The sequence below is a fragment of the Toxotes jaculatrix genome, chromosome 7 (genome assembly GCF_017976425.1).
Source record: "Toxotes jaculatrix isolate fToxJac2 chromosome 7, fToxJac2.pri, whole genome shotgun sequence".
NCBI lineage: Eukaryota > Metazoa > Chordata > Actinopteri > Toxotidae > Toxotes > Toxotes jaculatrix.
This window is the reverse complement of record NC_054400.1, coordinates 13,580,110-13,607,631: the sequence shown is the minus strand read 5'-3', so window position 1 is coordinate 13,607,631 and position 27,522 is coordinate 13,580,110. Positions and strand designations below refer to the sequence as shown.

The 27,522-nt window shown below is 41.1% G+C and overlaps 2 protein-coding genes across 3 annotated transcripts; both read right to left on the bottom strand.

Annotated features, from left to right (window-relative positions):
* Positions 1 to 2: 2 nt before the first annotated feature.
* Positions 3 to 5,040, bottom strand: LOC121185214 (RILP-like protein 1). The gene is made up of 8 exons (XM_041043263.1): positions 4,562 to 5,040; positions 4,038 to 4,188; positions 2,759 to 2,877; positions 2,379 to 2,654; positions 2,074 to 2,262; positions 1,352 to 1,515; positions 1,128 to 1,226; positions 3 to 805 (listed from the first exon to the last, which is right to left on the bottom strand). The coding sequence occupies exons 1-8, from the start codon at positions 4,850 to 4,852 to the stop codon at positions 712 to 714; spliced, it is 1,383 nt and encodes a 460-aa protein (XP_040899197.1). The 5' UTR covers positions 4,853 to 5,040; the 3' UTR covers positions 3 to 711.
* Positions 5,041 to 5,846: 806 nt separating this feature from the next.
* On the bottom strand, positions 5,847 to 26,055 carry hip1rb (huntingtin interacting protein 1 related b). Of its 2 annotated transcripts, none has more exons than XM_041042264.1 (32): positions 25,700 to 26,055; positions 18,004 to 18,067; positions 17,763 to 17,905; positions 17,427 to 17,483; positions 17,125 to 17,205; positions 16,911 to 16,987; positions 16,619 to 16,680; positions 15,764 to 15,904; positions 15,601 to 15,658; positions 14,988 to 15,063; positions 14,542 to 14,709; positions 14,374 to 14,429; positions 14,207 to 14,279; positions 13,535 to 13,718; positions 13,351 to 13,439; positions 13,139 to 13,255; positions 12,933 to 13,034; positions 12,520 to 12,714; positions 11,591 to 11,738; positions 11,385 to 11,471; positions 11,158 to 11,265; positions 10,803 to 10,939; positions 9,868 to 9,978; positions 9,688 to 9,746; positions 9,437 to 9,467; positions 9,242 to 9,304; positions 8,997 to 9,097; positions 8,375 to 8,480; positions 7,913 to 8,036; positions 7,753 to 7,814; positions 7,150 to 7,380; positions 5,847 to 7,056 (listed from the first exon to the last, which is right to left on the bottom strand). In XM_041042264.1, the coding sequence occupies exons 1-32, from the start codon at positions 25,790 to 25,792 to the stop codon at positions 7,048 to 7,050; spliced, it is 3,213 nt and encodes a 1,070-aa protein (XP_040898198.1). In that variant the 5' UTR covers positions 25,793 to 26,055; the 3' UTR covers positions 5,847 to 7,047. The 2 variants fall into 2 exon arrangements, with proteins under 2 accessions (XP_040898198.1, XP_040898199.1); XM_041042265.1 differs by lacking the exon at positions 25,700 to 26,055 and adding an exon at positions 22,049 to 22,117.
* Between the last annotated feature and the right edge of the window lie 1,467 nt (positions 26,056 to 27,522).

Genomic DNA, 27,522 nt, shown 5'->3' with positions numbered 1-27,522 from the left:
CATGAAAAATAAAACTTTATTTCTTTATTCTGAACAAACACTATTTTACAGAGGCAACCCAGCACATACTGATAATTAGGGCATGTTTTTACAGTACTCATTATTGTTAGAATACATTTTGTGCTAGTGTAAACCACAAGGTGCAGTGCCAGGCTGCAGTGTTGTGAGTAACACTGTCTTTTCAACCACCATCACAACCACAGAGGACGACTCAGACCTTGCACTAAGCACATTAGCTCATACAGTCTTTTAGAGGAGCAAGCAATGTAGTGAGAACATCGTATGCTATTTGATAATACAGCAGCATTAAAAATAATGAAGCATAGTTGTTTTTTTTCCATTGTTTTGTATAAAGTGAAGCACCAACAGGTGTGTGACTTTTTAATAAAGCCACAAAACCCTGAGAGGTCAGAAATACACCAAAGAGTATCCAGGTTTGGCCAGTTATATTCCATTTAACTGATTAGGTTCATTTTACTAAAGTTAGCTAAATGTTTCCAAAATGTCATGTAAAAAGCTGACACCACTAAAAACAACAGTGGTTCATTCATCACAGTTTCAACTATATAAAAAAAATCACAAGGATTTTAGTTTAAAATAACCATTAAAGCAATTCTTGTAAATATCTCAGTGGGCAAACTGACTTGAGAGATGCAAACATGGTGTGGGAAAGAGTAAGACCACTTGTTTAAGAAGAATTAAAATTCACAGTCATACAAAGGAAACAAGTCTTCTGATTGGCAACAACGTGGGATCGTCTGCGATCAAACCGGCTGCAACCATCGGCATTATGGCAGTGAAGATCCTGTCAAGGGAGGAAAATGAAAAAGGGTTAGTGGTGACACAACAGGACAAATATAAGAGAGAAATTTATAGTTAGAGAGGAAATAAAAAGCATCAGAAGCATTGTTTTGATAAGTATCTGACCTTCAGTGAATCACAGTGACACACACTACAGACATCTCACAATATTAAAACAAATTCCATATGTTGGCTGATGATGTTTTATAAGATACATAATGGTGATAACATTAATGGAGTGCCACAGGAGAAATTAAAACAGGGCAGTAAAGCACTGACCCTACAAAAGGTGAACCTTGGTGTTTTCTGTCAAACTCATTACTCACAAGCGCCTAATTCCTGATTCAGGCTGATCGGTGGATTTGGAGCATTGTGGAGGAGATGAAGTACAAACAATGGAGCTGATGTCTTCCTCAGACTCATCACTGAGGGATGTGGAAGGGGCAAGCGTTAACTTTAGCATCAGCATTTTGTAAAATTCAGTCAAACCTAAAGCTTGTTAACAACCCCGCCCCCCCTCCCAAAAAAAAAAAAAAAAAAAAAAAACAACCTTTTGTAATATGCCAGCTCTTCCTGCAGCACGAACACTTGGGCCTTGAGTTCATTCCTCTCCTGCAGGACGTCACGCAGCTCCTGCAGAGTGAAGCGAGGTTTGTCTGAATCCAGCTCCAGGCTGTCTGTCTCCTCCTCTAGCTCTGTATCAGCTGGCACCTTCTGCAGTGAAAACACACATTGAGCATTTCTCTCTGCAAAGCACTGACACAATTGACACTAGCTCAGAAATTCTGTATTAAGCAACCAATTAGAGGCACGACCACAATCTCTTTTTCTGTTGGTGAAGGTGAACTGATTTGTTTCAACTACCTAAAATAATAAAAAGGTGCCCTGTGGAGTTTTGACCACGAGTGGTGTTTTCATAAGCAGATCACTGTATTGCAAACATGACTTTTGTCATACACAATTAATGTGAACAATACAGTGTTTGTTTACAATGAATACAGTGAGCCTTTAACAGAGGATATTTACTGATTTACTTTTACTAAAACAACACAGAAAGCCTTAGTAAATCAGATACCTAATGACAGAATGTAAATCTGTCTGTGTAAACTGAAGTCATGTCACATGTGAGACTTGAAAGAGTTGCCAGTGACCCACATCAGGACACACCAGTAGAGACATAATGCTTTGTGTTTAATGAAAATAGTCTTTTAGTGGGCCTCTGGGAGAAACACAGTAACACTGTGTCTATAGAAGAGTTTAAGCAGGTGTTACCAATAACAAGGCTGAAGTGTCCTCATCTTTGTCCCCCTCTTCCACATTATTTTCTCTGTTAGATGACCTTGGGAGAAGGGAAGGACTCTTGTCGCACTCAAAGCAGTTTGCAAGGAAGCCAGCGTCCCCTCCACACTCCGCCCACACTGAATTTGGTTTGATGGATTTAGGTGGTACTACTTGTGAGGACTGGATTTGAGACACAAAACAGCCACTTTGAGACAACAAAACCTCACACCTAATGAACTAAAGCCAAGCACAGTTTAAACCAAATTATACACATGGTTTCTGGTCCTTTTTCTTACCATCATCTTTGGTGATGCCGGTGACGACATCCCAGATCTTGTATGAGAGAACTCTTCTATTTCAGTGATCTCCTTCTCCAGTTCCCACTCCCGGAGCTCCTTTCTCAGCCTTGTGACCTCCAGCTGCAGAGCCCCTACCTCCTGCTGCCGTGCCTGTGCTGCAGCTTCCAGCTCAGCCCTCTGCTGGATCAGTGCCTTGCCCTGGGCCTCCATCACCCCTATCCTGTGACGAAGGTCCTGGTTGATTCTTATCAGGCGATTCTGCTGCATCTGGAGCTACAGTTGAAGGAATTTGTTTCATGACTTTGCTAATTCTGGTCAAGGACAGAAAATTACAAACTTCTTAGGGCCAGTGTTTGTGATGCAGCTGAAATCCTCACCGCCTCAACGTCCTCATTTCTTAGTGTTAGCTCGTGGTCTTTAGCCCGGATTTCATCCCTCTGCTTATCTGCTAAGTCTTCCAGCTTCTTCATCACCTGCCTTTCTTTTTCTGACATTCCTGCAAGTATCATAAAAATAAGAAAAGAACAGATAAAATGCTCACACAAGTTACATCAATGCAAACTAATACAATGTGCCTTCAACAATTAAAAATAGCATTTGTTCTATGTTTAGCCTGTAGCCAGGAATACCGATTAACAGGTGACTGGACCATCCAGACACAGGTGTCTTTATACTACAATCATTTGAAACACAACCACCGCACTCAGGTGATCTCCATTTCACTAATTGTGAGACTACTAGCACCAATTAGCTGGACCTCTGTTGAATTGGGTCACTTTAAAGAGAGTGAATATATATGCAATCATTTATTTTACATTATATATTTTTAATTAATTGACATTACTTTGTAGAAATCTGTTTTCACTTTGACATTAAAGAGGTTTTTTTTGTAAATTCTTATCAAAAAAGCTAAATCATATTGACCATGATTCCATTTATAAAAGCAATAAAAAGGGAAAACATCCAAGGGGGTGAATACTTTTTATAGGCACTGTAAAACTGCAGCCACCATGCAAGTCCCACACAAGAGCTATATTTTGGTCTGCTTCAAAAATAGTCTCCTTCACAAGCTCCTGACTGTCTCTCCTCGCAGCCTTAATCTTTCATGTCACCATACAAGCGTGCAGCATACACTGTACAAACCCAAGTGACTGCACAGGGTAAGTATGTTTAAGGCACAACAGATGGTTTATCAGCGCAAATGTACAAGTGATATGGAACACATATCAGATCTGTACTGGATCTCTCAGCCAAGACACAAATTAATGCAGCATCCACAGTCATCACAAGAAGATATACTACAACACAACATGGTAAGACTTCACAAGGCAACAAACTACAGAGCATACTGTGTTGTTATTCTAATTATTGTACTATATATTCAACATATTTCTATATTCTTATAATTAGTATGTTTTATATTTTATGTTACCTTAATATTTTTCTCAATAGATTTTTGTTCATTGAGGTCGCTACAATCTAGGTCAATATCTTTATAGCTACTAGACTGGTAGCTATACTGATATTGACCAATCTTACAGGAGGTCTGGAGGCTGAAAACTAAACATTAGATTGTGCCACCAGAAAAATGATGTAATGATAAATGCATAAACTCATCTGTCCAACCCCTGAGAACCACTGCTGCAGACAACCCACCCTCCTGTCTCTGCAGGTCTTCCTCTGTGACGGGAGACTCTTTGAGAGAGAGGCTCACGAACAGCCTCTTGTTCTCTGCCTGAAGCTGAGTGATTTGAGACAGCAGGTCCTGGACTTCTCCCCTCCATACATCCTCCACCAGCTCCAACTCCTGAGATAGAGAAAGCCATAAAAAAAGTAAAACAGCAGAATCAACTGTCTGCACAGATTATTTGGTATTTGTTTGGAAAGGGTCGATATAGCCGCATGAACATTTGGGCACAATAAAGTCAACAAAACTTAATTTAAGACGTTCTTGCCTTTGCCTTTGTCATTATAGATGTTATTTACATAAAGGTCAAAACACACACACACACAGTGGCAGACAGGTACACAGACAGAACACACAAACAAACATGACATACAGGAAAGGAAACAACTTCAGAGACAGACACACACAGGCGGGTAGGTTTATAATAGATAAACAGGAATATACAGGTACATAGAAAACAAACACGCAGTCAGGTTAAGAGGAACACACACACCTTCTGGTGCTTCCTCTCCTGCTCGTATCTGTCGCTCCGCTCCTGTCGCAACCTCTCCAGCTCCCTCCTCAGCTCCTCGGCCTCCTGTCCGGCGGCTCCGCGGCTCACCAGCGTCTCCAGCAGCTCCAGGACCCGCACCACTTTGTGCACCACCCCGACCAGAGACTCGCCCCCAAACCTGTCAATAATCCGCTCAAACTCCTGTCCGAGCACCGCCGCTATGTCGTACACATCCATAACCGTCAGCTCCGCCGCGGGTCTGTCCAGCGCTGACATAACGCAGGTTTCCATGTCTGTCCTCTGCTTTATTTCACACCTCCGACCTTCAACACATCTCTGTTCACCCTGACACTCTGAGTAGACTCACACTTGCTGTAGAAAAACGAGTTTACAGGAGCTGGATGAGATGCGTGTGAACATGGAGGAACTTGTTCCAGTTTGTTGACAGTTTAAACTTCGCCAACGTCCGAGGTAGCAGTCTGATGCTGCGTTCACAACTCCCGTAACAACCCGTGTATGCCGCTTTAAACGATAATGTATGTGTACAATTAAGGTTAGTTTGAGTGACTGTTGCTTGATTCTGACAAATTAGACGGCAAAGTGCTACTTGTGCTACAGTGGACAGTAAACAGCAGGCAAATTAAGAATATACGATGGAGATAGTGGATGGCGGTTGAAACAGCGGCACTTAATGTTGCCGTAAGCTGACGAATAATAATAATAGTATTGTAATCATTGTTAATAAGTTGTTTCGGTTATCAGTGTACGGTCCTATTCCATTCTGCTGAACGCAATTTTATTATAGGGTTTGTAGAAATGATATTTACTACAGCTCATGAAGGCAGCAGCCCTCCCTCCACGTTGACTCAAAGTCCTACTGCGCATGTCATGATATTATTAGTGTATTACCTTTTATGCCAATCATTAAGCTTTTAAAATATCCCAGCAGCACTGGACTTCAGGTACGGGCATCCTATAATAAAATTACATTTTAAATAAAGTGTTTTGGGAAAAAAAAAAAATCAGTGAATGAACATTAAAGGTGAATGAATTTCTTGGAAAAAAATAAGAGGCACAGAGTATTTTAAAAAATATTTAAAATAATTAAATATTGGAAAAAAAGGTTTTTTTAAAAAAAAAAAAAAAAAAAAAGAAACTATAATTTTTATAGTTTCTTCTCAAATGTGCTTTGTGTGATTATATATCAGTACTGATAAAATCCTTGACCAAATTATAGTTTTAAAAAATTTATAACTTCATAAGCTCATTGCAAGATAACACTGTGGAACATTAAATCAAACATTTATTGTTCATTTGTTTTACATTTACACTTCTTACAAGGAGAAACCACCATTATCTTTACTAAAATATATTAATAGATCTGAGTGTATAAAGACATTTCGTACAGAGGAAAGGACATAACATAAAAAGATGCATTTAAGACCCTGTAAGAAAAGCCCCCAGAGGCAAAGTGGACGTGAACACCTTTGTATTGTACATTAACTAACCCTAAATCCTCATATTCAGCCTAAAAGAAGCATTTGATAATTAAGGACACCTATATCTGATATTTGTGTGCAAGCATTATGTCTATCTGTATGCTTTAACATAGTATCCAGGTCCTCATCTAATAAAGGGACATTCAAGAGATGAGTGTAGATATAAATTATACTAAGTGTGAACTGCACACTCCTATACAGACTACATGTCTTTACAGGTATTGTTTAATGCTTTAGTACAGTACATTTCAAGGCCTCTGAGACAATCTTGTACTGCTGAGAAAGAAAGCTGTTTTGCACATAATTGAGGAACACTGTCCATCATGAAGGCAAAGCCAGAGGTATGTAAAACTTTTGCAGAAATATGGACACACACGATGCATCTCCCCCGATTCCTTAACCGCCCACCACAACATAAATAGCATACAGTGTACATTAAGAAAAATGTGATGTACTCCGTAATGAATGTCCAAAATAGTGTGCAAATAGGTTGTCCAAAGCATGATCAAAACATAACTACTGACATACAAGATATGTTGTTGAATTGTGGTAATTATGAAGGGTTGTATTCTAAAAGCAGTAGTGCTTTATCATCTAAAATATTTGTGATACAGGAAAAAAAACTTTAATACAGCCTAAAAGTTTATTTTTGTTCTTGACACCAAGTACTAAAATAAAAAAAAGGGTTCTGCCTGGATGCATATGTATCTTTAAAAAAAGGAGGGGGGGGGGGGGGCGTAAAGACAACATATCCCTTACAGGCATCAAAGGTCAAAAATCAGGCTTCTGGTCCATTTTGGCAAAAAGAAAACCAACAAAAAAAAAAAAAAAAAAAAAACAAAGAAAGGATGAACAGTGAGATGCAGGATGAGGCAGAGGATTGTCGGCATGCAACTTAAAGGAAGTGTATGTTCACAGAAAGGCGATCTTTCTCTAGTCGATCCAACCATCCTGTAGTGGAGCATTCTCATCCTCCTGCTCACGCATTTACTTAAACTGCAGCATAAAGAAGAAAAGAATAAGATTTACCAACAAGTCATATCTTATTTTCTCATATATAACTCATAGACTTTTCTTCTCAGCTCTTACTGTAGTTTTGCGTGGAATGTTGGGTTTCTGGGACAATGTAGGTTTCTTCATGAGAGCCGGTTTGGTGGGTTTCGGTGACATGGACACAGGATGGGCCAGTGAGGAGGTTTCACCGTTCCCCTCAGAAACCTGCTCCGGAGGAACTCCAGCCAAATCGTAGTGCTTCTTCCTCAGCTCGCCCAAACGCAGTCGCTCGTTCTCCAACTGAGTTTCTAATTCCAGCACCTTCACCTGAGGGATGTCAAAGACACAGACAGTTATCTACAGTCAGAACAGTTTCTCATTTATTTAAACTGAAGATGTTTCCTGATTTGGTTGCCTCCAGTTTTAAATAAGACTGAAAAAACATTGTAGTTACAATAAAATAAAATAAAATAAAATAAAATAAAATACATTTAAATAATGCACACTGGAAAATGTGCCTTTTAAAATTAACTTTAATAAACAGATTACACTAATACAATATGGCCGGTGTCTTTGATGATTCCTGGAAACTTTTATAGCCTTTGCATTTGAGAGTTTAATTAAAGTGGAGTCATAAAAAAATATGATGAGCTAATTTTCTGAGAATACAATATAAAATACAAGAAATATGGAACTTACCTGTGACTCCATTTCCTCTTTTCTCAACTTTATGAGGGACATGCCAGAGAAGTCCATGGTATCTGCACACGAAAAGTGTTTGGGTAAAACAGAACTACAAAAATTACAGATGCTCATCAGAGTCAGTAATTGTCTTTTACACAAATGAAACTGGATGAACCTTTTTCCTCCAGGTGCCCCTGGCCCGTCTTTGTTGAAGCCACCACATTAGCTGCCATTTCATTCACATGGCGCGACGCCTGCTGGAGAACTGACAGCTTCTTACTGCTGCGGTCTGCCTTAACCTGGGTGCAGAGGAGAGCGACTGAGTTTGATCAGATTACACAATTTAGATACTAAACCAACAAACCAAAAGAAGATGGTCAATGTGGCACTGAAGTGTTTTGAAAGAGATTTTAAAAAAAAAAATCAAAAAGGGAGAGGGTTACATTAGCAAAACAAACTTCTGCATAATTAAATGTAAACTGGTTAATTTGCTCTTTAAAGGGGCCACACAGAAAGTGTAAAATGTGACATTCACACATTGGCACTTAACATAATGCAACACAGCATGTTTCTGCAGTAATAAGAGTTATCTCTAAGGTTTTATCCCTGGTGTTTTTCTCAGAGAGTTCGCCATTACCTTCGAGGCAGCGACCAGCTGTGCTGTGCTAGCAGCGATCTCGTGAGAGCAGACAATCAGCTCCTCGTATTTGCCTGTGTGCAGCACCACCTTATCAGCAGACTCTCTGTGAGAAAGCAGGTAAAGACATAACACCACTTCAATCCACATAGCTGGAAAGGGCATAAGTTTGCACGCTGGCATGTAAGGTACTACACGTCCTTTTCACATCATGAGTATAGTAATTATAAGGGTAGTAACTAAGGGTAGAATTAGCTCAACACAAGTGAAAACATCTGGATCATCAGTTATTTCAGTGAATAATTCAGAGGAAAAACTTTATCGTGCCCGAGCAGTTGTCAGACTCTGCCTGTTGCAATAAAGTCTTTGCTGTAATCGTGCTTGTACTTTGCAGTGAAAAAAATAAACCTTGTGAAGACCTTGTGAAAAAATCTTCACAAGGTCTCAGGTGTCAACTCTTAGCTTTGATACACGGAGCTACAAGGTGTTCACCAAGCAGTATAGACCATTTTTTTGTAATAATCAAAATCAATGTGACAATGGTGTTTACAAAAAGCTACGTATAATAGATTTAAATATCTAAGAACGTAAACTGGGATGTTCCATATCACTGAGAACTTACACCATCTCTGTGGCTCCCCATCCCACAGCCTTGGCAGCAGAGATGAGTCCCTCAGTCCAGCGAGAGTTTCTGGCGTAGAATTCCTTGATGGTGGCTGCACCCTTAACAAGCAAAACATGAGCACTGTTAGCCGTTGTTTTTTTCTGAATGAAACACAACAGCTCAGAGACAAAAGCTGGTGAACTCTTGAAAACCAAAAATAAGCTGCCCGTTTTGGATTCAAAGCTGAGAACAGCATGACTCACCCTCCCACCCTCGACAATCTCCTTTTGCAAATCTGTAGATGCTATGACCAGCATGCGGATGGCCTAAGAGAGAGTGGAAGAGAAAAATACAACACAAATATTTATTAGGGCGTTAATTAAAATAGGATATACAGTCTGTAAGGTCTGGTAGTAGTGCAGAACATATATTAGTTGAAAGACATCAGACTACTGTACCTTCATCAGGTCTGTGCAGCTGTTCAGGATTCTGTGAACAGAGAATTAAAATTTACACAGTCATTCATTATATTAAGATGTGGAAACAAGTTAACAAAAAAGATGAAAGGCAACAAAGATGGAGGATACAGGATACATGCATACTGTGCCCTGCATTTTAGGAGTTTACATCCTCCAGTTTAAAGCTTTATGGAAGATACATCTTTGTTATAAGTTGGTGGTCAACTGATTTAGATAAAAAAAGAACAAACCTTTCATTGACCTCCAGTTTAACTCCTGATGTGTCCTTTCGTGCCTGATTCATCATTTCCTAAATATAGAACCACGAGACATTTATCAGATAAGGCAGACTTACTGTCGAACATCAGAGGTCTTTCCATTACAGATGATATTAGTATAAAACACCTTCAAATAAGATTTACAATGCTTACATCAATCCTGCGGACTGCCTCCTCAATAGCTGCTGATGTTGCAGCCATTTCTTTATCGACCAGATCTCCCAGCTCATCCTGACGGACGTCCATGCCTTTCGGCCGCAGCTCCTGGATATAACAAGTAGCAAAAAGAAGGATTAGTCATGATAAGAAAAGCACAAGGGAACAATACTGGAAATGACTTAAAATATCAGATGAAAACTGAATTCAAATGGTAACAAGTCTGGCTGATTATATTACTGATAAGAAATACAATTTCAGCTCTGTATAACCTCCAATAATGACCATGTCTCAATTAATTACAAAAATATCATCGATTGTTTTGCCAAATCCACATAATTTATTAAAACACAGTGACATTTTTACAGTGTTTTGGATTCAGGAGTTGGTTGAATGCACTTTTTATGGATTTCTTCTTTTTGTAGAGGGCAACTAAAATAGTATGTGTATCAGTAATCCATCACCCACCGACATCGAGTCAGAGCCAAAGGCAAACTCTAAGTTTCTGTAATTCATTTTTTTCTCAGAAGCCAAAAATAAAGTGGTTAAACTGAGAGTTCATCTCTGCTTTGATTTAATGTGAGAACAGCTGATCACTTGTGGATGTTTGATTACCAACATAGGTTTACCTCACTGTCTAAGAAACAACTTGTAATAGGAATGTTTCATAAAACCCTAAATAAAATGTTCTGGTCCCTTTATTTACAACAAACTACTAAACATTATGTTACTGCAGCTTCTCTGGAAAACTGTGTCAGAAAAGTGTATTTATTTAAGCAACATACTTCTATACATGTATCACATGAATCTAGTACTGTAAACCAGGGGCTCTTTCTCCAAATATGAATAAAGGCTCTGGTGATCATTAGAAGTTTTTGAGTATATTTACGGTGTAAAAACTGATACAGAAACTCTGTATGTTTCCCCCTCACCTGGCCCAAGTGCAGGATCTTTTGAACAATTATGCGAATGGAGGCTGGGTCTGCCCTCTGGAGGGTGGTCTTGGATTTCAGATCCTTCAAGAAATGCAGACTCTGAGTGGCGCAGCCTCTGCAGTTCTCCGTCAGTCCTGCAGGGTGTAGAACAAAGCAGAGATCAACCAACCGTCAGCCACTGACTATTAAAAGTCACTACTGAAATGTTGCTTCTGCAGAGTTGAATCTGAACATGTTATTATATAGAACTATAAAAAAAATGTGGCTTTACATGTGGTCTGGTTAATATATATTCAAATTCATGTGAAAATAGCTGTAAAAGTGCCAAGAGAATATTCACAGATATCCTTACGGTCTGCATGGTCAGTGGGTGCCATGTGTGCAGTAGCACTGCCATTTATGATTGTATCCGCAGCCAAGTGGGAGAACTGGGTCAGAGCCCTCAGCAGCCCTCCAGCATCTGGTTACAAGAGCATACAGTAAGAGGGCAGTATGCCACATTAACAAACATAACAGACCAACCACACAGTGTCATGAGGTTAGCAGGATCAAGTCGAAACAGAAGCGAAGAAGTCTTACCCCCCATGTTCCTCAGGTAATCTGCATGGCCCTTTTTCACTTTGTCGATGGAGCCCAGTGTGGCCTCCGCCCGACTTACGAGGTAATCTGTGTTTGAAGGACAAACAGAGGATTTTCACCTATTTAATTCTCGCATTATTCACACTGAGGTTGTTGTTAACATGCACATCTGTGTTTGTTGTGAAATAAAAGAGCAGAGGTCTGACCTGGAGAGCTAGTGCAGCGTACGTGGAGGGGATCATCCAGCTTAGCAACAGCATCTTGGATGATGTTCTCAGCTTCTGTGACGGTACCCTGCAGCAGAGCAAACTGCTCCTCCAGAAGCTTCTGCTTCAGCTGCTCCTCCTGACTCGACTACACACCACACACACATGGACACCCAGACAAACAGAACATACATGCATACATGTTTATACTTGCTGATGAGAATTACATTGACATACGTAAACTCTTATTGATGGTTTTTGTATCAGATCATCTCATGCAACCTTTCTGTCCATGTTTGCCTTGGTTAGACCTTATTAGACCATAGCCACACTTTTTCTCAAGTATTCAGCCCCAGGCACCCAATCTATCATGCCGCTGCTATAATACACTATGCCCTTGTGACCAGTTTTGTATGAAATAAGCAAAAACTGTGGTTCAAGCTCTTTTTCCTTTAGTTATTCACTAGAATCAGATGATAGATTGTGTGTCATCAAGCAGCTCGGATGCCATTATTTTGTTACAGCACGCGTTCTAAAATTAAAATCTCAGACTGTCAGTCACAGTTTGATTAAATGAACACACGTCAAAACCGCATGTCAGTTTGACTAAAATGGGTATAGTCCACTTTCAGTTCTAAAGGCATGCAGACGAAGGTAAACAGAAAATCATGTCACTAATCTAAGTCACAGTTACAGTGTTAGGGATGTTAGAGAGCCACAGCTCATGTAAATGTGGCCACTGATACAAATATGCACATTCGCCCTTGCTACATTCCCAGTAAAAGCCAATAGTTAGTGTAAACTCTATTCATGAGCTGGTGTGCATTTTCTTCATAGGGAGACAAACCTAAAAGCAGAATGCAACTCAACTAAATGGAGTGAGCGGAGACAGGTCTACTGCTGAGCTGGGCTCTACTGTCCTCACTGACCTTCTCCTGCAGTTTGCCCTGCAGCTCTCCCAGCTCCCTGCTGCTCCTCTCTCGCTCCTGCTGAAGCGACGACTGCTGCACCTGCGCCGCCTGCCGCAGAGACGACAGCTCCGCCTCCTTCTCACTCACTGATCGCATCAGACGCTCCTTCTCTGCCTGCAGAGCTGTCATTGAGCTGTTCACTTGCTCCGATGTCTGGCAAAAAAAAAAAAAACAAACAGAGAGAGCGATGAGGGAAGCCAGGAGAGGCAGATGGCTGCAAGTGTCAGAAGGAAAGTCCATCCGGAAATGTGTAACATGCCCCAAGCCTCCAAACACAGAACTGATGATAACAGTGAATACTAAATGACGGTGAATCCGCTAAACATCATCAAGGTCGTCGCCGCATTGTAGGACGACAGGTTCGCGCTCACCTTCTCGCTGCTCTGCAGAGTTGCCTTGACACGAATGATTTCTGCCATCTTCTCCTCCAGCTCTCTCTTCAGCTTCTCCATCTCAAACTTCTGCTCTTCCAGCTACAGTGACAACAAAACAGCATTAATCGCGAACATCCACACTAGACATCCATGTTTTTGTTTTTTGTTTTTTTTTTTTTTAAGCAAAACAATATGCCACCAACCTTCATGTCGGCTTCCTGCTTTATCCGATCAATCTCAAACGACAGCTGATGTTTGGTCCTCTCCACTTCTTCCTGGGTCTGCTGGGTTGCTGACAGCATCTTCACAGTGTCTGCACTCTGTCAGCACATCAACACGTTTAGTGTTACCACACACAGTCAGGTGCTGACATATAATTTTAAACTAACATCTCTGGTCTGGGCTCTGTCTGTACCTTCCGCAGTAGTTCGGCATGACTGGCCACCAGCTCCGTGTGCTTGTCCTTCAACTTATTGTACCGTTGCTCGGTGGCCTGTGCTCTCTCTGCACAGACGAGACAGATGACAGTGTGTGATCTTACTGACTTGTCCATGATTAGCTCCTCGAGTTTGTGCAAGACTGTTAATTGCATATCTTACTCTCTGCCTCAATGAAGGTGGTCTGTAAGCTCTCATGTTCGGCGTTTCTGCGACGTGTGGCTTCCAGCTCCATGCGCAGCTGCTCATTTTCCACAAGAGCACGTTGTTTCTGAGCACGTTGCTCTTCTAGCTCTGCCTCCAAACTGTTGATTTGGGACTTGAGCTGCGTGATGTACCGCTGAGCCTGCAGGAGGAGAAAAGAGAGATGTGCACTTCAGGAAAAACCTACTGGTGTCAGTGCAAATTCAGCCTATCCAATAATCTGAACATTTTCTTTTTACAAACATCACAGGCTCATCTCTCCATACCTAAATCTTATCTTCCTATCATTTTACTTCATGTCTGCTTTAATAATAATAGTAAGAAAAACACAATCACAACAGACAGAGGAGGGATGACATGAAAAAATAAAATAGATAAATAAAAAATTCCAAGTGTCTGTATCTGTGACATCAAAGATCTCAACGGGACACCCACGTCACCCTTCCTTCACAAGCTACTTGCCACATTCCACATGGCAGGAGCAGCCTTTGCATCCGCCCAACACATGACCCACATTCCTTTGCACATAGATAATAATGCCCTCCACTGTCACACACACACACACACACACACACAAGCAGAGTCAGTCCAAACCAAATCAACAGGTTATTCAGTCCCAGGCTTCCTTACCTCTGCTTTGACTCTCTCCAGCTCTGCTCTCAACATCTCCAGGTCACGTTTCAGGCTCTCAATCTGGAGATCCCTGTTGGACAAGAAAACCAATTGTCACAGTGAGCTGGCACAGACAAACCAATCAATTCATTTAACAATCACAGGTGAAAAACACCCCGGCTCACCTGTCATCAAAGCCTCCATTCGGAGGTCCAAACGTCTGATCAAATATGTCAAGTTGCTGAGGAAAAAAAAAAAAGAAAAATAAATGAATAAACAGAACAAAACGTTCACACAACATCATGGTAGTTTTGCTCACATGTGTAAGTGCATCTGTGACTGTTGTGCCATACCTGGGGCTGTGCCTGTATGCTGGACGTTGACACATCGCTGACCTCGATGAGCGGCTCTGGGTCGTCGTCATCGTCGTCTTGTTGCTCGGGTTCATCCTCGTCAGGGATGACCACCACTGGCTTCACATGCTTAGCCAGCGAGGCTGCGTGCAGGAAGTTAGGTGGGGACTGACAACGAAGAGCAGGAAAAGTAGGGATTGGTTAAACCAGTAACATGTTTGTTATGGTGTTCTGGTGAAATTAAAATAGGTATATATGTATTAATGGTCTTCAAGTGAAATTTCAACATCGTATAGATGCCTGTGTAAAAAAAAAAAAAAATACTCCAGTTTGTAGCTAACAGTAGCAGTATTAGGTTTGTGGTGAAGTCTCCAACATTCAAGATGGAGGCTGTGACTCAGCACTAAAGCTATTCCACTCCTCTCCTCTTCCCACTGTGCACTTACATCAGGCAGCTTGGGGATCTGGATCAGTCTTTTAAAGTACAACATGTCTCTGGCTTTATTGAAGAAGGATTTAAGGCTGTGGGACAAAGGAAAACAAGTTAAACTTACTCTAATGCTCACCTCATATTCATGCAATAAATACAACATGTCTCTCAGATATATTTTATTTTGTAATAATACTTATGTGATATTTTTATCAGCTTTTTATCAGTGGCTTTCATGTGTTTTAGTTGGCAGGTATGGCAGGGTGTGTTATTGTACTAAAAGACACATGAAGCATTATGTAAAACAGTTACACTACATAATCTGTGATAAACATTGGACGAGTGAATCCAATATATGGCAACATCTCCCCCAACCCTGAAGACTCCTCTCTGAACTCAGCAGTAATGATATAAATGCGTCTGTGACAGTGACACCAACGGACACGCCACAAAGGGTGGGGGATGGGAAGCAGTGAGGGGCACATTTGCATCGATTCAAAGTGCTGTGGTGACTGGGTGAGGCAGGATTGTGTTGCAGACTTCCTTTGATAAAGATTTAAAAAAAAAAAGTTCCCCATTTTCTGTCGTCACTCTCATTCAGTTGTAGCCTGAGGCCTTAGACAACCTACCTGTGGAACTGGTCATGGAAACGATCACGGTGACCTTGTAGTGTATCAGCAGGGAGACCTGAAATCCACAACATGATCCAAATGTTTCCTTCATCAAGAATTACTCAGATTTTACAGGTAAAAACTTATTCTGAATTTTGTCTGGGTTAAAATCTGTTCTTACAGGCGTGCAGCTTGAACAGAAGCTTGACGGTGAAGTGGTAGAGGTGACTACAGTCCTGGATAACTTGGATAAGTGGAGCCAGGCGACACTGGCCTGATGTGAGAGTGGAGATGGCGATGGATGTGTTGAGCTGTCGGATCACTAGGGGCACAATCAGAAACAGAAGCATACATGTTAAATATCCCTGAAGTAAAGTTTGCCTGTCGCTTACCAAATATTTTGTTGAGTACTTTTATTTTTGGAAATGTTTGTGCTTGATGTGCAACTCTGATGACAGCTGTGTGTGGATACCATTGGCTGAATAAAGTGCAAACTCTTCTAATACTAACATCACATACTGTCTGCAGAATGCAAAGACTGCTACAAAGCTTTTGTGCCAGTGACTCAGAAACAATGCTGAGACCGATAACACACAACCTGAGAACAACCACAGAGTAGAGGCACACTTTGTTCAAAGTACAACTGCAAAATTTGTTTATGGTGTTCAGATGTGATCCTAAGCCTCCACCCAGCAGGCCTGGGAGTAGCATGCCATAACAGCTAAACTGGAGGAAGTCAGCTTAATGTCTTCTAATTGCTGGCATTTCCTCATCGGTTAAAACTAATTTAGGCACACACAGGAGAGCACGAGTTAAAACTAGACCAAGTAACTGAAATCACTTCTTAAATTGAATGGACCACAGTCCAGTATGAGAGCTGCCCACAATAATCCTTTCTTGACAGGCTCTTGGCTTTTCTACATAAATAGATAATGTAAGCAGGCTGCAGTCCTCTACTGTAGCTCAGGTTTCTCTTCTTTGGAAGAGTAGGAAGGGGGAAAAGGTAGGAAGAGGTTTTTTTTTTTTTTTTCTCCACCTGTTGTGGCCAGTATCAGCTCCGTGTCCATGTAATCAAACACCTCCACTGTGAGCTGGAACCTGCAGGAGAGAAGTTGATACCTTTGTTAGAAAAGAAAAGAGGCCCCACTCGAGAACAATGACGACGTGACCCTGTGACATTAAACCTGCAGCACGGTTTGTCTGTTTATTTTATGAACTTGTTTAGGTGGCAGCAGCAGTGCCTATGATTGATGATAATTGGGATTTTAGGCTAAACAGAGACTTGAAAAAAAAAAAAAAAGCTACTTTTGGCATATTTGGAAACTCACACATTATTAATGTCTGTCCCCGCAGCGCGCTCCAGGACTTCATCTGTGACCTCCAGGTTCGGTGGGATCTCTGAATGCTGCAATGAGGGACATTGTTGGGCATTTAAGTGCCGGGAGCAACTCACAGTGTGAATTCCTAACATTTTGCTGAATCATCTATTACATGCATCTCACACAGCGTGTCGTGTGACTTACGACAGAAGATGCCATTTACCTTCACATGAAACTCCATTTTTGTGCAGAGCAGCTTGGTATACAGAGACACCAGCTGTCCATATCTGTCATGGAGGTTGCCCTGAAAACCACAAGAGCAGGCAAGCGAGGATTAAAGGCTATCTATTAAAATATATATATATATATATATATATCTAGTCAAGTTAAAACTGTCTTGTTTCTTACAGGACAGAGATTATATCAGGCTACACAGGAAATCCGACAAACCACAAATTTATGTTTTAACTAACACTCGTTTGAAATTATCTTTAAAAGACGTAATAAAAAGATGTAGTGACTCACCCACATTTTCCCAATTTCAACTAGAGAACTGTGATGTCTCATGCAGTCTTGCAGGACCTGTGAAGGTGACCGCTTCAATGAACAACTCCAGCAACACTCATATCAGTAAAATCCTATTAAACTCACATTCTCGCATATATGTTTTGAACACATATGACTATTCTGCAAAAAAACGAAAAATGTTTCATCTCTCAGTCATTGTCAGTTCACTAAAGCAGAAAAGTTAAATCTGAATTTAAGCCAATGTGAGCTTTTGATGTTAAAACCTCCATTTTTAACATCTCATGTTGTCATGTGTAGTAACAGGCAGTAAGAGAAAGAGACTTGGTGCCTTACGTTGCGGTGGCCGTCCCGCAGGACTTTGTGCAGTACATGGCAGAACTTCCAGCTGAGGATGGAGCTGCTGGCCAGAGGGAAGCCCAGAGCGTACGACCAGAAGGTGTAGGCCCCCTTCTCCCTGTGAGTCCCCAGGATGATTCCTGTTTATGTCATTAAGGAAACTCAGATATCACAGGACTGCTTGCAATTCCACATTCAATAATTGTTTTTTTTTTTTTTGATGTTGTTTAAAGGATACGTCGTGCATGTTTCTCCTTCACAGGTGTCTCAGTGGAGTTGATGGCTTTACTGATGCTGCTCAGCTGGGAGGAGAGGAGAGGAGAGGAGAGGAGAGGAGAGGAGAGGAGAGGAGAGGATTTAATCTTCGATCTTATAGGGTTTGCTTCTGCACCCACACAACCATCATGGCTTGCAATAGACGTGACAACAAATACATACGTCATAAGAAGTCAAATAAAAGCCAGGAGTCAAACAAATGATAACAGGCTACACCGCAAAGACAGGAATGAATCATAGAAACAATGACTCCACACTGTGTACACACAGTGTTGCACAGATGGACTCATGGCTCTCACCTTATGGTTAGATTAACTTTAACTGCCAAAAAACAGTAATTCAGGATGAACTAGCTGCTAGATTTATTTCATGTTTTTGAATGAGTGTGATCCTATTCTGACATAAAAGTGACCACAGAAGAAAAAATGTCATGTACTTTCCCTTTGTTTCTTTGCAGGTGCTATTTCACTCACATCTTAATAAATATATGTATTAAATCTTATTTTTCAGTATGAAAGTGCGTGCATACTACACATGTAGTATGTGTTAGTACAGCTTTATGTTTTATTGTCATCTACTGGAGCTCAGGTCAAAGAAGACAAACCCTGAATCAAAAGATAGCATCTATAATTATTCCCATGATAATGAGTGGAAGGACAGGACACACAGTGAGCCGTTCTGCAACCTGTCCAGCAGGTAGAACAAGTGTTGCTGAGAAAGAGCCGAAAGGGAGAGACAAATAAACACACATAGGCTGGATCTCTGTGTCCCCCATGGACATTTACCTAATGCAGTGAACCTAAGGTACAGTACATCACAGCCACAAAGTAATCCGACGACTGTTGGTATTGTCCTGTTACACTAGAGTGCTCTTGTCATGGTCACCCCCCATCTGTGCCAATAAAATTATGGCTAAGAGCCTGGGAAAGCGATCCCTCAGCTGGGGTGTCTACTTCTCAGGCTGCCCTGCTGAAGTGCTCTCAGGCAAGACATTTTGTCACGCTTCCAACCAAAGACTGTTTCTTCTCTGAAGATCCAGAGTAATTTCTCTGCTGGTTTTATTTAAGCATCACATTATTATTAAATGTTCTTAGAGATTTAATCTGCAAATAAATTTGATAGCCATAAATCCTGTTACACTTCAGAGCATGTTATTATTCCATAAACAATGTTTCCAACCAATGACAAGATTTTTCCATATTTAAGCCATATTAAAGATTTTCTACATCCTCTGTCCCCATTTTTTCTCGTATTTCAATCTGAAAGCAAGGACTGTTGAGAGACTGCAGAAATGCAGTTTTTCACAATATCTTGATAGTGAAATAACCACGAAAGAAATAATGGCTTACATCAACTGTGCAAATTCGCAAATAGTAAATAAATAGCAATGGCAAAAAAAAATTAAGTTAAATATTATAATCTAAACAATGAGCTGTTAAATATGACCTTATAAATGGGTGAATCAAATTTTAGTCACTTTCTCCTGAAAACATTTTTACTCGCCAGAAATAATTGTACCAGAGTCTCATCACTGATATTCCATCCTTCAAATGAGATGTCACACATATAAACAGTGTCACATCTTAAAGGAATGTTGACACCAATAGGGCACAATAATCAGGCAATTTCAAAAAATATGAAAGTGACCGGCGTCACTTATCCCACATAATCCCCAACTTCTACCATCACTTCCTGTCTGATGTTGTTTCTACAAGGGCGCAGTAAAAAAAAAACAAAAACCATGCCAATATTTTCCAAGCAGAATTCTCACTGTGTAGTTGAACTAGTTAAATTCTCTTGTGGGGACTGGAAGTTGGCTGTATTTCTGTCTTTTAAATTCAGTTTGGATTATCTACTGCATGTTGCCCTTTGATCCTGACCGCACAGCACAGGAACGCAGTACCATCCCTGATAAAAATCAAACATGTTTCACTGGGATGTTGCCTTTTGGGATCCTACAAGAGAGATTTGAATCATCCACTCACTAACACATTACAATTACATAATGATCAAAGCTGCGGCTGGGCAGCTCAATTACCCTGGACTAGCGTGACAAACATCCGTAAGCTAAATCAGGCTGTGTGCTGTACCCCGCCTTAAGTCACATTTCTGTGTATTTCGTATAAAGGAAGTGCGATGAAAAAGTTATCTGCACCTGCGGTGTCCTGCAGTCAACCAGACCTAAAAAAAACAGCAGTTTACTGAAATGTGACAGCTTGGAAAAATACATAATAATTTTTCTAATCATCCCAAAATGCTCAGATGTGATTACAAATGTTACACAAATGCACATGTACTTGTTTGTTATGTGCTCTGTGTCATTCTAACACAGGACCGTAGTATCTGTATGGTACTAGCAATCCAGCTTTATCCTCACAGTATTACATAAGTGACTAATCCAACATACAGATCAAGTATTAAAGCAGCAACATCTTCAATTGCAGCCTCTTTTTATCACAGTCTTTCTCAAATTATATCCCTACATAAAAAAGCTCATGTAGTAGAAGTTTTACATATAAGCATAAGACCCTGTTTATTTGGTCTTACCCTAAAACAGAGGCTTAGAAATCTACGTCACATCTCTGTTTAAAACATAATCACATATCAGTGGCAGAGGTCCCTAATCAAAAAAAAACTCTGTAAAAGCCTCTTTAGCACATTAGAAACCACCACCCCACCCCAATCCACAAACACACAACCACCAAAACATACATGGTCACACAACAAAGCACAGAGGGGCTACTGTGGGTGCAAACTGCCGTTCAGAGTGAGAGAGGGGTACACTGATTAATAGGAGACCCCCCCCCCCCCCCCCAGCCTCCACCCCCCGCCCGCTTCTGACGCAAATGAACTGCTAGTCCCTCGTTTACACAGGGCAAGTGCGGTGGGCTAGCATGGAGGCCCGTGTGACAATGAGGGGTTTGTTGGGGGAGGAAGGCCGACAGCTGGGGTAGAAGATTGGGTTGGATGGGGGCCGTGCTCTGGCACACAGAGCCTGGCACAGAGGCCTCAACAGATGGCCGCTGAGCAGCGAGGCTGCAGGGAGACTCTCATAGTACATTCAGAATGGCTGTCAGTCAGAAAGCAGCGAGAGAGCGACGAAAGGGACAGAAAGGAGAAGGACACTGAGTGCAGCACAAGCAGCAGAGGGTGACTGAATACTACATACAGTTTACTGTCGAAATAAGCACGTGTGGGTGACTAGCTGTTACTGTACTGCAGCATTTTTAGAAACACCAGCTTCAGTGTCACTTCACGGAGCAATCCAGTGTACATTCCCTTACACGCCCTTGCTCAAGGCCACTAGGGAAGGAAAGGGCACTGTTACAAGAAGATCAAACTAGCAGCGCTTCAATTACTAGCAGCCCTGTAAGTAACACTTATTTTCCATATTGATTAAACCAAATAATTTCTTAATTAATTGTTTTGTCCATAAAACATCAGAGAACCTTCTCAGAGCTCAAGAGACGTCTTCAAATGTCTTGTTTTATCTGGTAAGAAAAGAAGCAGTGTTTCACATCTGAGAAGCTGGAACAAGAGAATACTTGGATTTCTCCCTTAAAAAACTTTCAATTTCTAAATCAATTGTAAGAATAGTTGGTGATTAATTTTCTGTGAATGTACTAATCAATTCATAGACAAATCACTGTAGTTCAAATTACTAGCCAGTTCCTTAAAGTTACGGTCAAAGGTAAGTCAGATGAAATCCAAACTATTTACACAGAGAGCAGTTTGGGCCGAGAGCCGCAGATATGCTGACACTGTCGACTCTGTGGCTGCCCAACAACTCAGTGCTGCATCTGGTTCAAGCGTTTGTAAATCCCCAGACCGGCAGAGAGGAGAAGTGAGAGGGAGGGAAAGCCTGGACTAATCCCCAAGGCCTGCCATAAGGTCTATTGCCAGCTAGCATTACTGTAGCTGTAGCCATACTCTCACTCCACAGTCCAGAGACACCACGCCACTATACGCTGCATTAACACCTCCAACCTTGAGGCATCTCTGCTTACCTTGTCGTCTCTGCTTTTCAGCAACGTGTCCATGTGCTTGGACGTCCTGGTGCGAGAGAGTGCGTGAAGTTAATGAAGTCAAAGCATCAACGCTACACCTGAGCTGCTTCTCACTGGACATAATGCCCCGAGGCACGAGCACTTATTGCAGGTCCTTATCAGCTTAATTCAACAGACTGCTGCTGGGGATCTGGTCGACAAGGTCACACACAGACTGTAACCCAGCTCACACCTGTTAGCCGAGGGTAGCTACAGGTAGCCGAAGCAACGAAGGAAATGTAAAGTGAAGGGTTAACTATCCTTGACACCATTCCCAGTAAACACAGGGAATTTATGAGAAGTGTTCAAAACTGATTTTCAATTACACCTTGAAAACTTTTTCCATTTAATATTCTTTCTCAGATCAAGTGGCTTTGCAAAGTTATTTCGTATTTCATTAACTTCTTATTGCGTTCCTCCTCTCCTACCCAACAGCCTCTTTGGCCTTTTCTGATTAAACTAACACAGCCTCTCCCACATCAACACAGGCAATAATCCTCACGCAGGAGCCCACACTGGATGTCCTGTTCTCCTCCTAACTGCTCCATTGTCCAAACAGAGAGGACAAGGCACCTGTCATGCTAATGCATACTGTACCAAAACCTGTACTAAACCCTCCTCACAACGTATGGGGGGCAAAACAGATGCAGAAGCACTCTGTCAGCCCACAAACCACATCTGATGTTCATCGGATGTTCAGCAAAGTTGTAATCCCTCAGATTTACTGTTTGGCTATCAAGACTTTTGTAAAAACAGACAAAACCTGTCAGCAGCTATTGCCCAAACACACAAACACTCACGATATATAAGATACAAATTCTTGTTCTAAAAAAGAAAGTCAAAAAGTGTAAGTGGAGATAATAAAAACATAATGGAAACATGGAAATATGTCAACAAAGGCAGGATAAATGGATCAACTTAAAGAATGAATGAATCAGAGCAACTAATGAATGGCTGCACAGGAAGAGATTTCTTATTAGATTATTATTATTAGGTTTCTTATTAGATAATGAGTCATTTTTATGTCTGATTAAATTACGTAAACAGCATCCAATAAAATATACAACAAAAAAGCTTGTTTGAGCTGAATGGTTGGCTTGAGAGTCACATGACGCTCATGATTATGTGTGGCTGTTAAACATAATGTAAGGCAGAGAGCAAAACATATGTTCCGTGGTGTATAAACAGTGTTATGATTATGCTGTGTTTAGGACTTTAGTCTATTGTCAGTGAAAATAAAAGAATATTATGGGCATCACGAGCCCATGTTTTGTAAATAATGCATGAGCATTATGTGCGTTTTGCATGGTTACACTGTTCATAGTGTTTGACTTGTAGAAACACTCTGATAGAAAAGGTTTCAGGTGAAGCTAAAGCTTGAATGAACATTTTAGTTTACTGACAAATGCTGACATAAGATCTCACTACAAAAACACAGGCTTCATTAACACATCAGTGTTTTTTTTATTAATGTGTGAAACAATCAAAACCAAAAATGCCTTTAATTCTTTCTCTACTCCCACGCAGTAGCTGTGTTTACCCTGTGGTACTCCCATCCCCCCTTCACTCTCTCATGGGCACTCACTTAGGCAACAGGAGTGAAGGAAAGCAAACACTACACTGCACACACTGCACACACTGCACACACACACACACACACACGCACAGGAGACTGTGTGAGACATTTCACCTTGGTACCGAGGTCAAAATAAGGAAGAGGGAATGCAGGAGAGAGTGGGGTGAAAGTGAAGTGCAGGAGAGGAGTTTCAGTGTCCGGATGAATCAGCAATACTGAGAAACTCCACAACACAAGAAACATTAATCTAATAGAGGCATGTGGCTCCCTCATATACACAACAGCCTTATAAACATTATAGCTTACAGCTAGAAAAAGCCTTTATTTAGCCAACAGTTGCAGAAGTATCATCAAGTATCAAGAGTTTTGTTTAGTCAGTAAATAGTGAAACTACTCCACCAGTTAACTCTACACATCCATTAAACTAGCTGTAGTAAAACACTGATTAGGAGCTGGTACAGAGCCATGCAGTGGTTTCAGCAAATACACACATTCACCAACCAGGAGTTTGGATTCTTCCTCATACCACCCAGTTCATTTGCATGTCCAGTCAGCTGGGTTGCTCACCTCTGGCTGCGTCCATCATACTAACAAGAAACATCAGTTTGAAGCAGTAAATTTAAAAGGTTTAACTTTATTCTGAATATGTTGTGAGTCTTAAACTTGTTCTTTACACGCACAACATGCCTGGTTTGACATTTGCAGCACAGCATGAACTACTTTTGAAGTCAACAATTGCTAGCTGCCATTTGTTGTTCTAATCAACAAACATGACTGGCTAAAGGAAAAATTGGACTTTTACATTTTTGATTATGATTACAATAGTACACATAATTCAATTTAATAATTTTGTATGGAAGAAAGGGAACAGAGTACTGACAAGCAGGGGTTCAAGCACCTCAGCTCCACCTTTCTACACGTGCTTCAAAAGCAAATAAAACACTGTGTGATGTGAGTGATGCACGCCCCTAACAATATACTGGAAGTGCTGTAAGTCTGAACACCCAGGCAGAGACTCAACTGCTTGTTTAGTTACTCAACCTGGTTTTGAATCTCATGTTTCACAGTCAGACTGGGTGTGTGTGAAACAGCAGCTCCAGTATGACCTGGTGGTTTGTCTCTTGCTCGCATGGAGCAGTAAAGAGCCTGGTTTACTTGACGTGTGACTGCAGTGAAGTAACAGCCAGAAACCTCAAAGCACCTGTCGGTGTCTGAAGAATGAGAAGAACCTCAACGGTTCCTTCAGCGCACAACAGTCAAAAAAAAAACAAAAAAAAAACTGACTCACGAGTGAAAAATCTCAAAGTTTAAGCTCTTTTTCCTGTTTCCCCCGAACAGAAAATCCAACAGAGGCTGTAAGAGTGAAAACAAAGAAAAACAGAGAGAGAAATTTCTTAAAGGGAGGAAAGCTGGCCAAACAAGAAGGACTAGATCAGCGTGATACCATGAGACAGATTTCAGAGAGGAATGAATGGCTGTGACCATGCAGAGCACTGGCTTGGTTGCCCTTCACTTTTCTTGTCTAATGCCTCAACATTATGTTTAAAGGGCCAAGTCAAATATCTCAGAACTATTTATTTTTATCTATACATATGTATGTATGTATGTCTGTATGCCTCTGGAACAGTTACAGTGAAACAGCTTCTTAATGGTCTTAAAATAAAAGCTGCAGATCATGGTAAATACTGGGTTTTCTTTGGGAGGGGGGGTACACATACATTTCAAATACACACAGGGGGCATCTCTCTGAAGCCTCGTGCCTCAGCTGGCGTGCACTGGTAAATGTTTTAGCAGGCAGACAAACCGCAGTACAAAAAGCCGCGACATCTTCAGGACATTTAACTCGCCGATCAAACACACAAAATTCCCCAATTTAAGTTGGAAACGTGGCCTATGCGCCACACAAACACACATGCATACACACACGCACCTTCAGTCAGACAGTAAAGCCACAGCAGGCCTGGATAAAGCGCAGGTTTCCCCCCCATCCCACGGTGAGCACTGAGCCACCGAGTCCCACCGCTTTTCATATTTACCTGCTGCTTGTCAAAATGCTCCCGCTCCGCTCCCAGATTCGCCTCGGTCCGCCTGCTTTTCACCCGTGTGGGCACCTGCCTTATGCTGTTCATCCTCTAGTTTTGACAATGACGGTTTCAGCGAGAAATACCTATCCTCCCAACACCAACACCGCCACCACCACCAGCAGCAGCAGCAGCACCAACACCTCTTCACAAAACAAAATACAAAGAAAACACGTCCAGACGTGAGCGCAAATATCAGAGGTTTCTTCTTCTATCCAGACTCCAGGCTGCGTGTGTGTGTGCCAGGGACATCTCCAAGCCGCGGCTTGGTTACTGGAGATGCATCGAGACTGAAGAAGGGGGGAAAAGGGGAGAGAGAGAGAGAGCAAGTGAGTGTATTTGCTTCGCGTTACGTGGACGGATCCTCCCCCAAGGTGGAGAAAATCATCATCACGTCCTCTGCTGCCGACATCCTCCCACACGCATGTCAGTTTTTCCAGCTACATTTCACTCAGCGCAGGTATGCGAAGTGATTGAAATCAGCTTTTCCATCATTATGTTGCATTTTGTATTTCCTTTATTTATTTATTTATTTTTTTCTGAGCTGTCTGTCTCAGCTGTGGGCGGTGACATCGTTTCAGTGAAATGAAAACCTATCAGGATTATGTTTTTTTTTTTTTTTAATCTCAACGCTGCATCTGTCTTCACAGTGACAGCCAAGCATAACGATGGCATAAACCAGGAAATTAAGCTGCCTTCATCTGAGTAAACCTCTGTGACACAGGGGAAATATGAGCCCGGCCAGTGACTACAATTTTACAACTTTATATTGTTATATAAATCATATAATTCACTGTATTTAATACAAACAATGTTATGACATTAAACTCAATCATATTTTAAATGATTTTAGTGGGCTTCTGTTAATCAGAGTAATATGGGTGTAGGTTGTTTTCTCCCCAACAAATGCAAATTAAAAAAAAAAAAAAAAACAGAATGCAAACAATGCTCACAATATTTACAATAAAATGAACAATGTTCACAACACCATTGTAGTCTCACAGGAGTCCACAGTGACTCTGACCGTGACAGGCTCAGAGTGAAAGCAGATCAGTATGTGAGGAAGTAATGAAATCATAAGAATGAGCGAATGAGTTTGATAAGAGTTTTATCAATCAGTCATCTTCTTTCCTTTCTGTGTGAGTTTTATGATAAAGTGTGCTGCAGCTGCTTTATTCTGCTGCTCAGAGCTTTAAAAAGTACATCAGTGGATCATCCATGTCGTTCAGCTGCCTCTGATTATTTAAATCTCCTCTGATGTTTAGATTTAATAAGGGACATGAACAAATGATATTGGACTTTCCACCCAGTTCTAATGGATTATGTTTGTCTGTTTTTTTTTTTAAACCATGGAGCGCCGTGTCTCTTACTTTGCCCAACTTTACTCAGCTTGACTGTCTAACCATATGACTGTGGAATGTAGAAAAACCTGATTTATTCATCTCAGTCACTGCTTCCTTCATTTTTTTTTTTTTTTTATCAACAGTCAGCTTCAGCCAAACTTTGAATCAAATCAGTCACACATTTGACAGTCATACATTCTAAAAGTGTTCAATAGCTTTTATTGATTTTTATTTATGCTGACCGTGTTAAGTCAGGCTTCGAGTTATCAGTGTTATTTCCCACTTAGCAGCTCATGTGCAGTTCTTCAGCGCCACACCAAGAGCAAGTGTTTGACAGCAGACGGGAATAAAAAAAAAAATGTCTAATGGACATTTTAGGCTCAGTCCTCGTCAAGGTTGTAAGACTGGAATTTCATGTTCTTTGCGCTGGGTGGA

Bases quoted from the DNA above. Each gene is read 5' to 3' on its own strand.
- LOC121185214 (XM_041043263.1), bottom strand. From the start codon at position 4,852: ATGGAAACCTGCGTTATGTCAGCGCTGGACAGACCCGCGGCGGAGCTG. The intron at 2,878-4,037 runs GTGGGTTGTCTG...TGATACTTGCAG, and splicing joins AGACCTGCAGAGACAGGAGG to GAATGTCAGAAAAAGAAAGG. The intron at 1,516-2,073 runs GTAACACCTGCT...TTTTCACTGCAG, and splicing joins ACACTTCAGCCTTGTTATTG to AAGGTGCCAGCTGATACAGA.
- hip1rb (XM_041042264.1), bottom strand. From the start codon at position 25,792: ATGAACAGCATAAGGCAGGTGCCCACACGGGTGAAAAGCAGGCGGACC. The intron at 17,484-17,762 runs GTAAGGCACCAA...TCACCTTCACAG, and splicing joins TGCGGGACGGCCACCGCAAC to GTCCTGCAAGACTGCATGAG. The intron at 17,206-17,426 runs GTGAGTCACTAC...TGTGGTTTTCAG, and splicing joins TTGAAATTGGGAAAATGTGG to GGCAACCTCCATGACAGATA.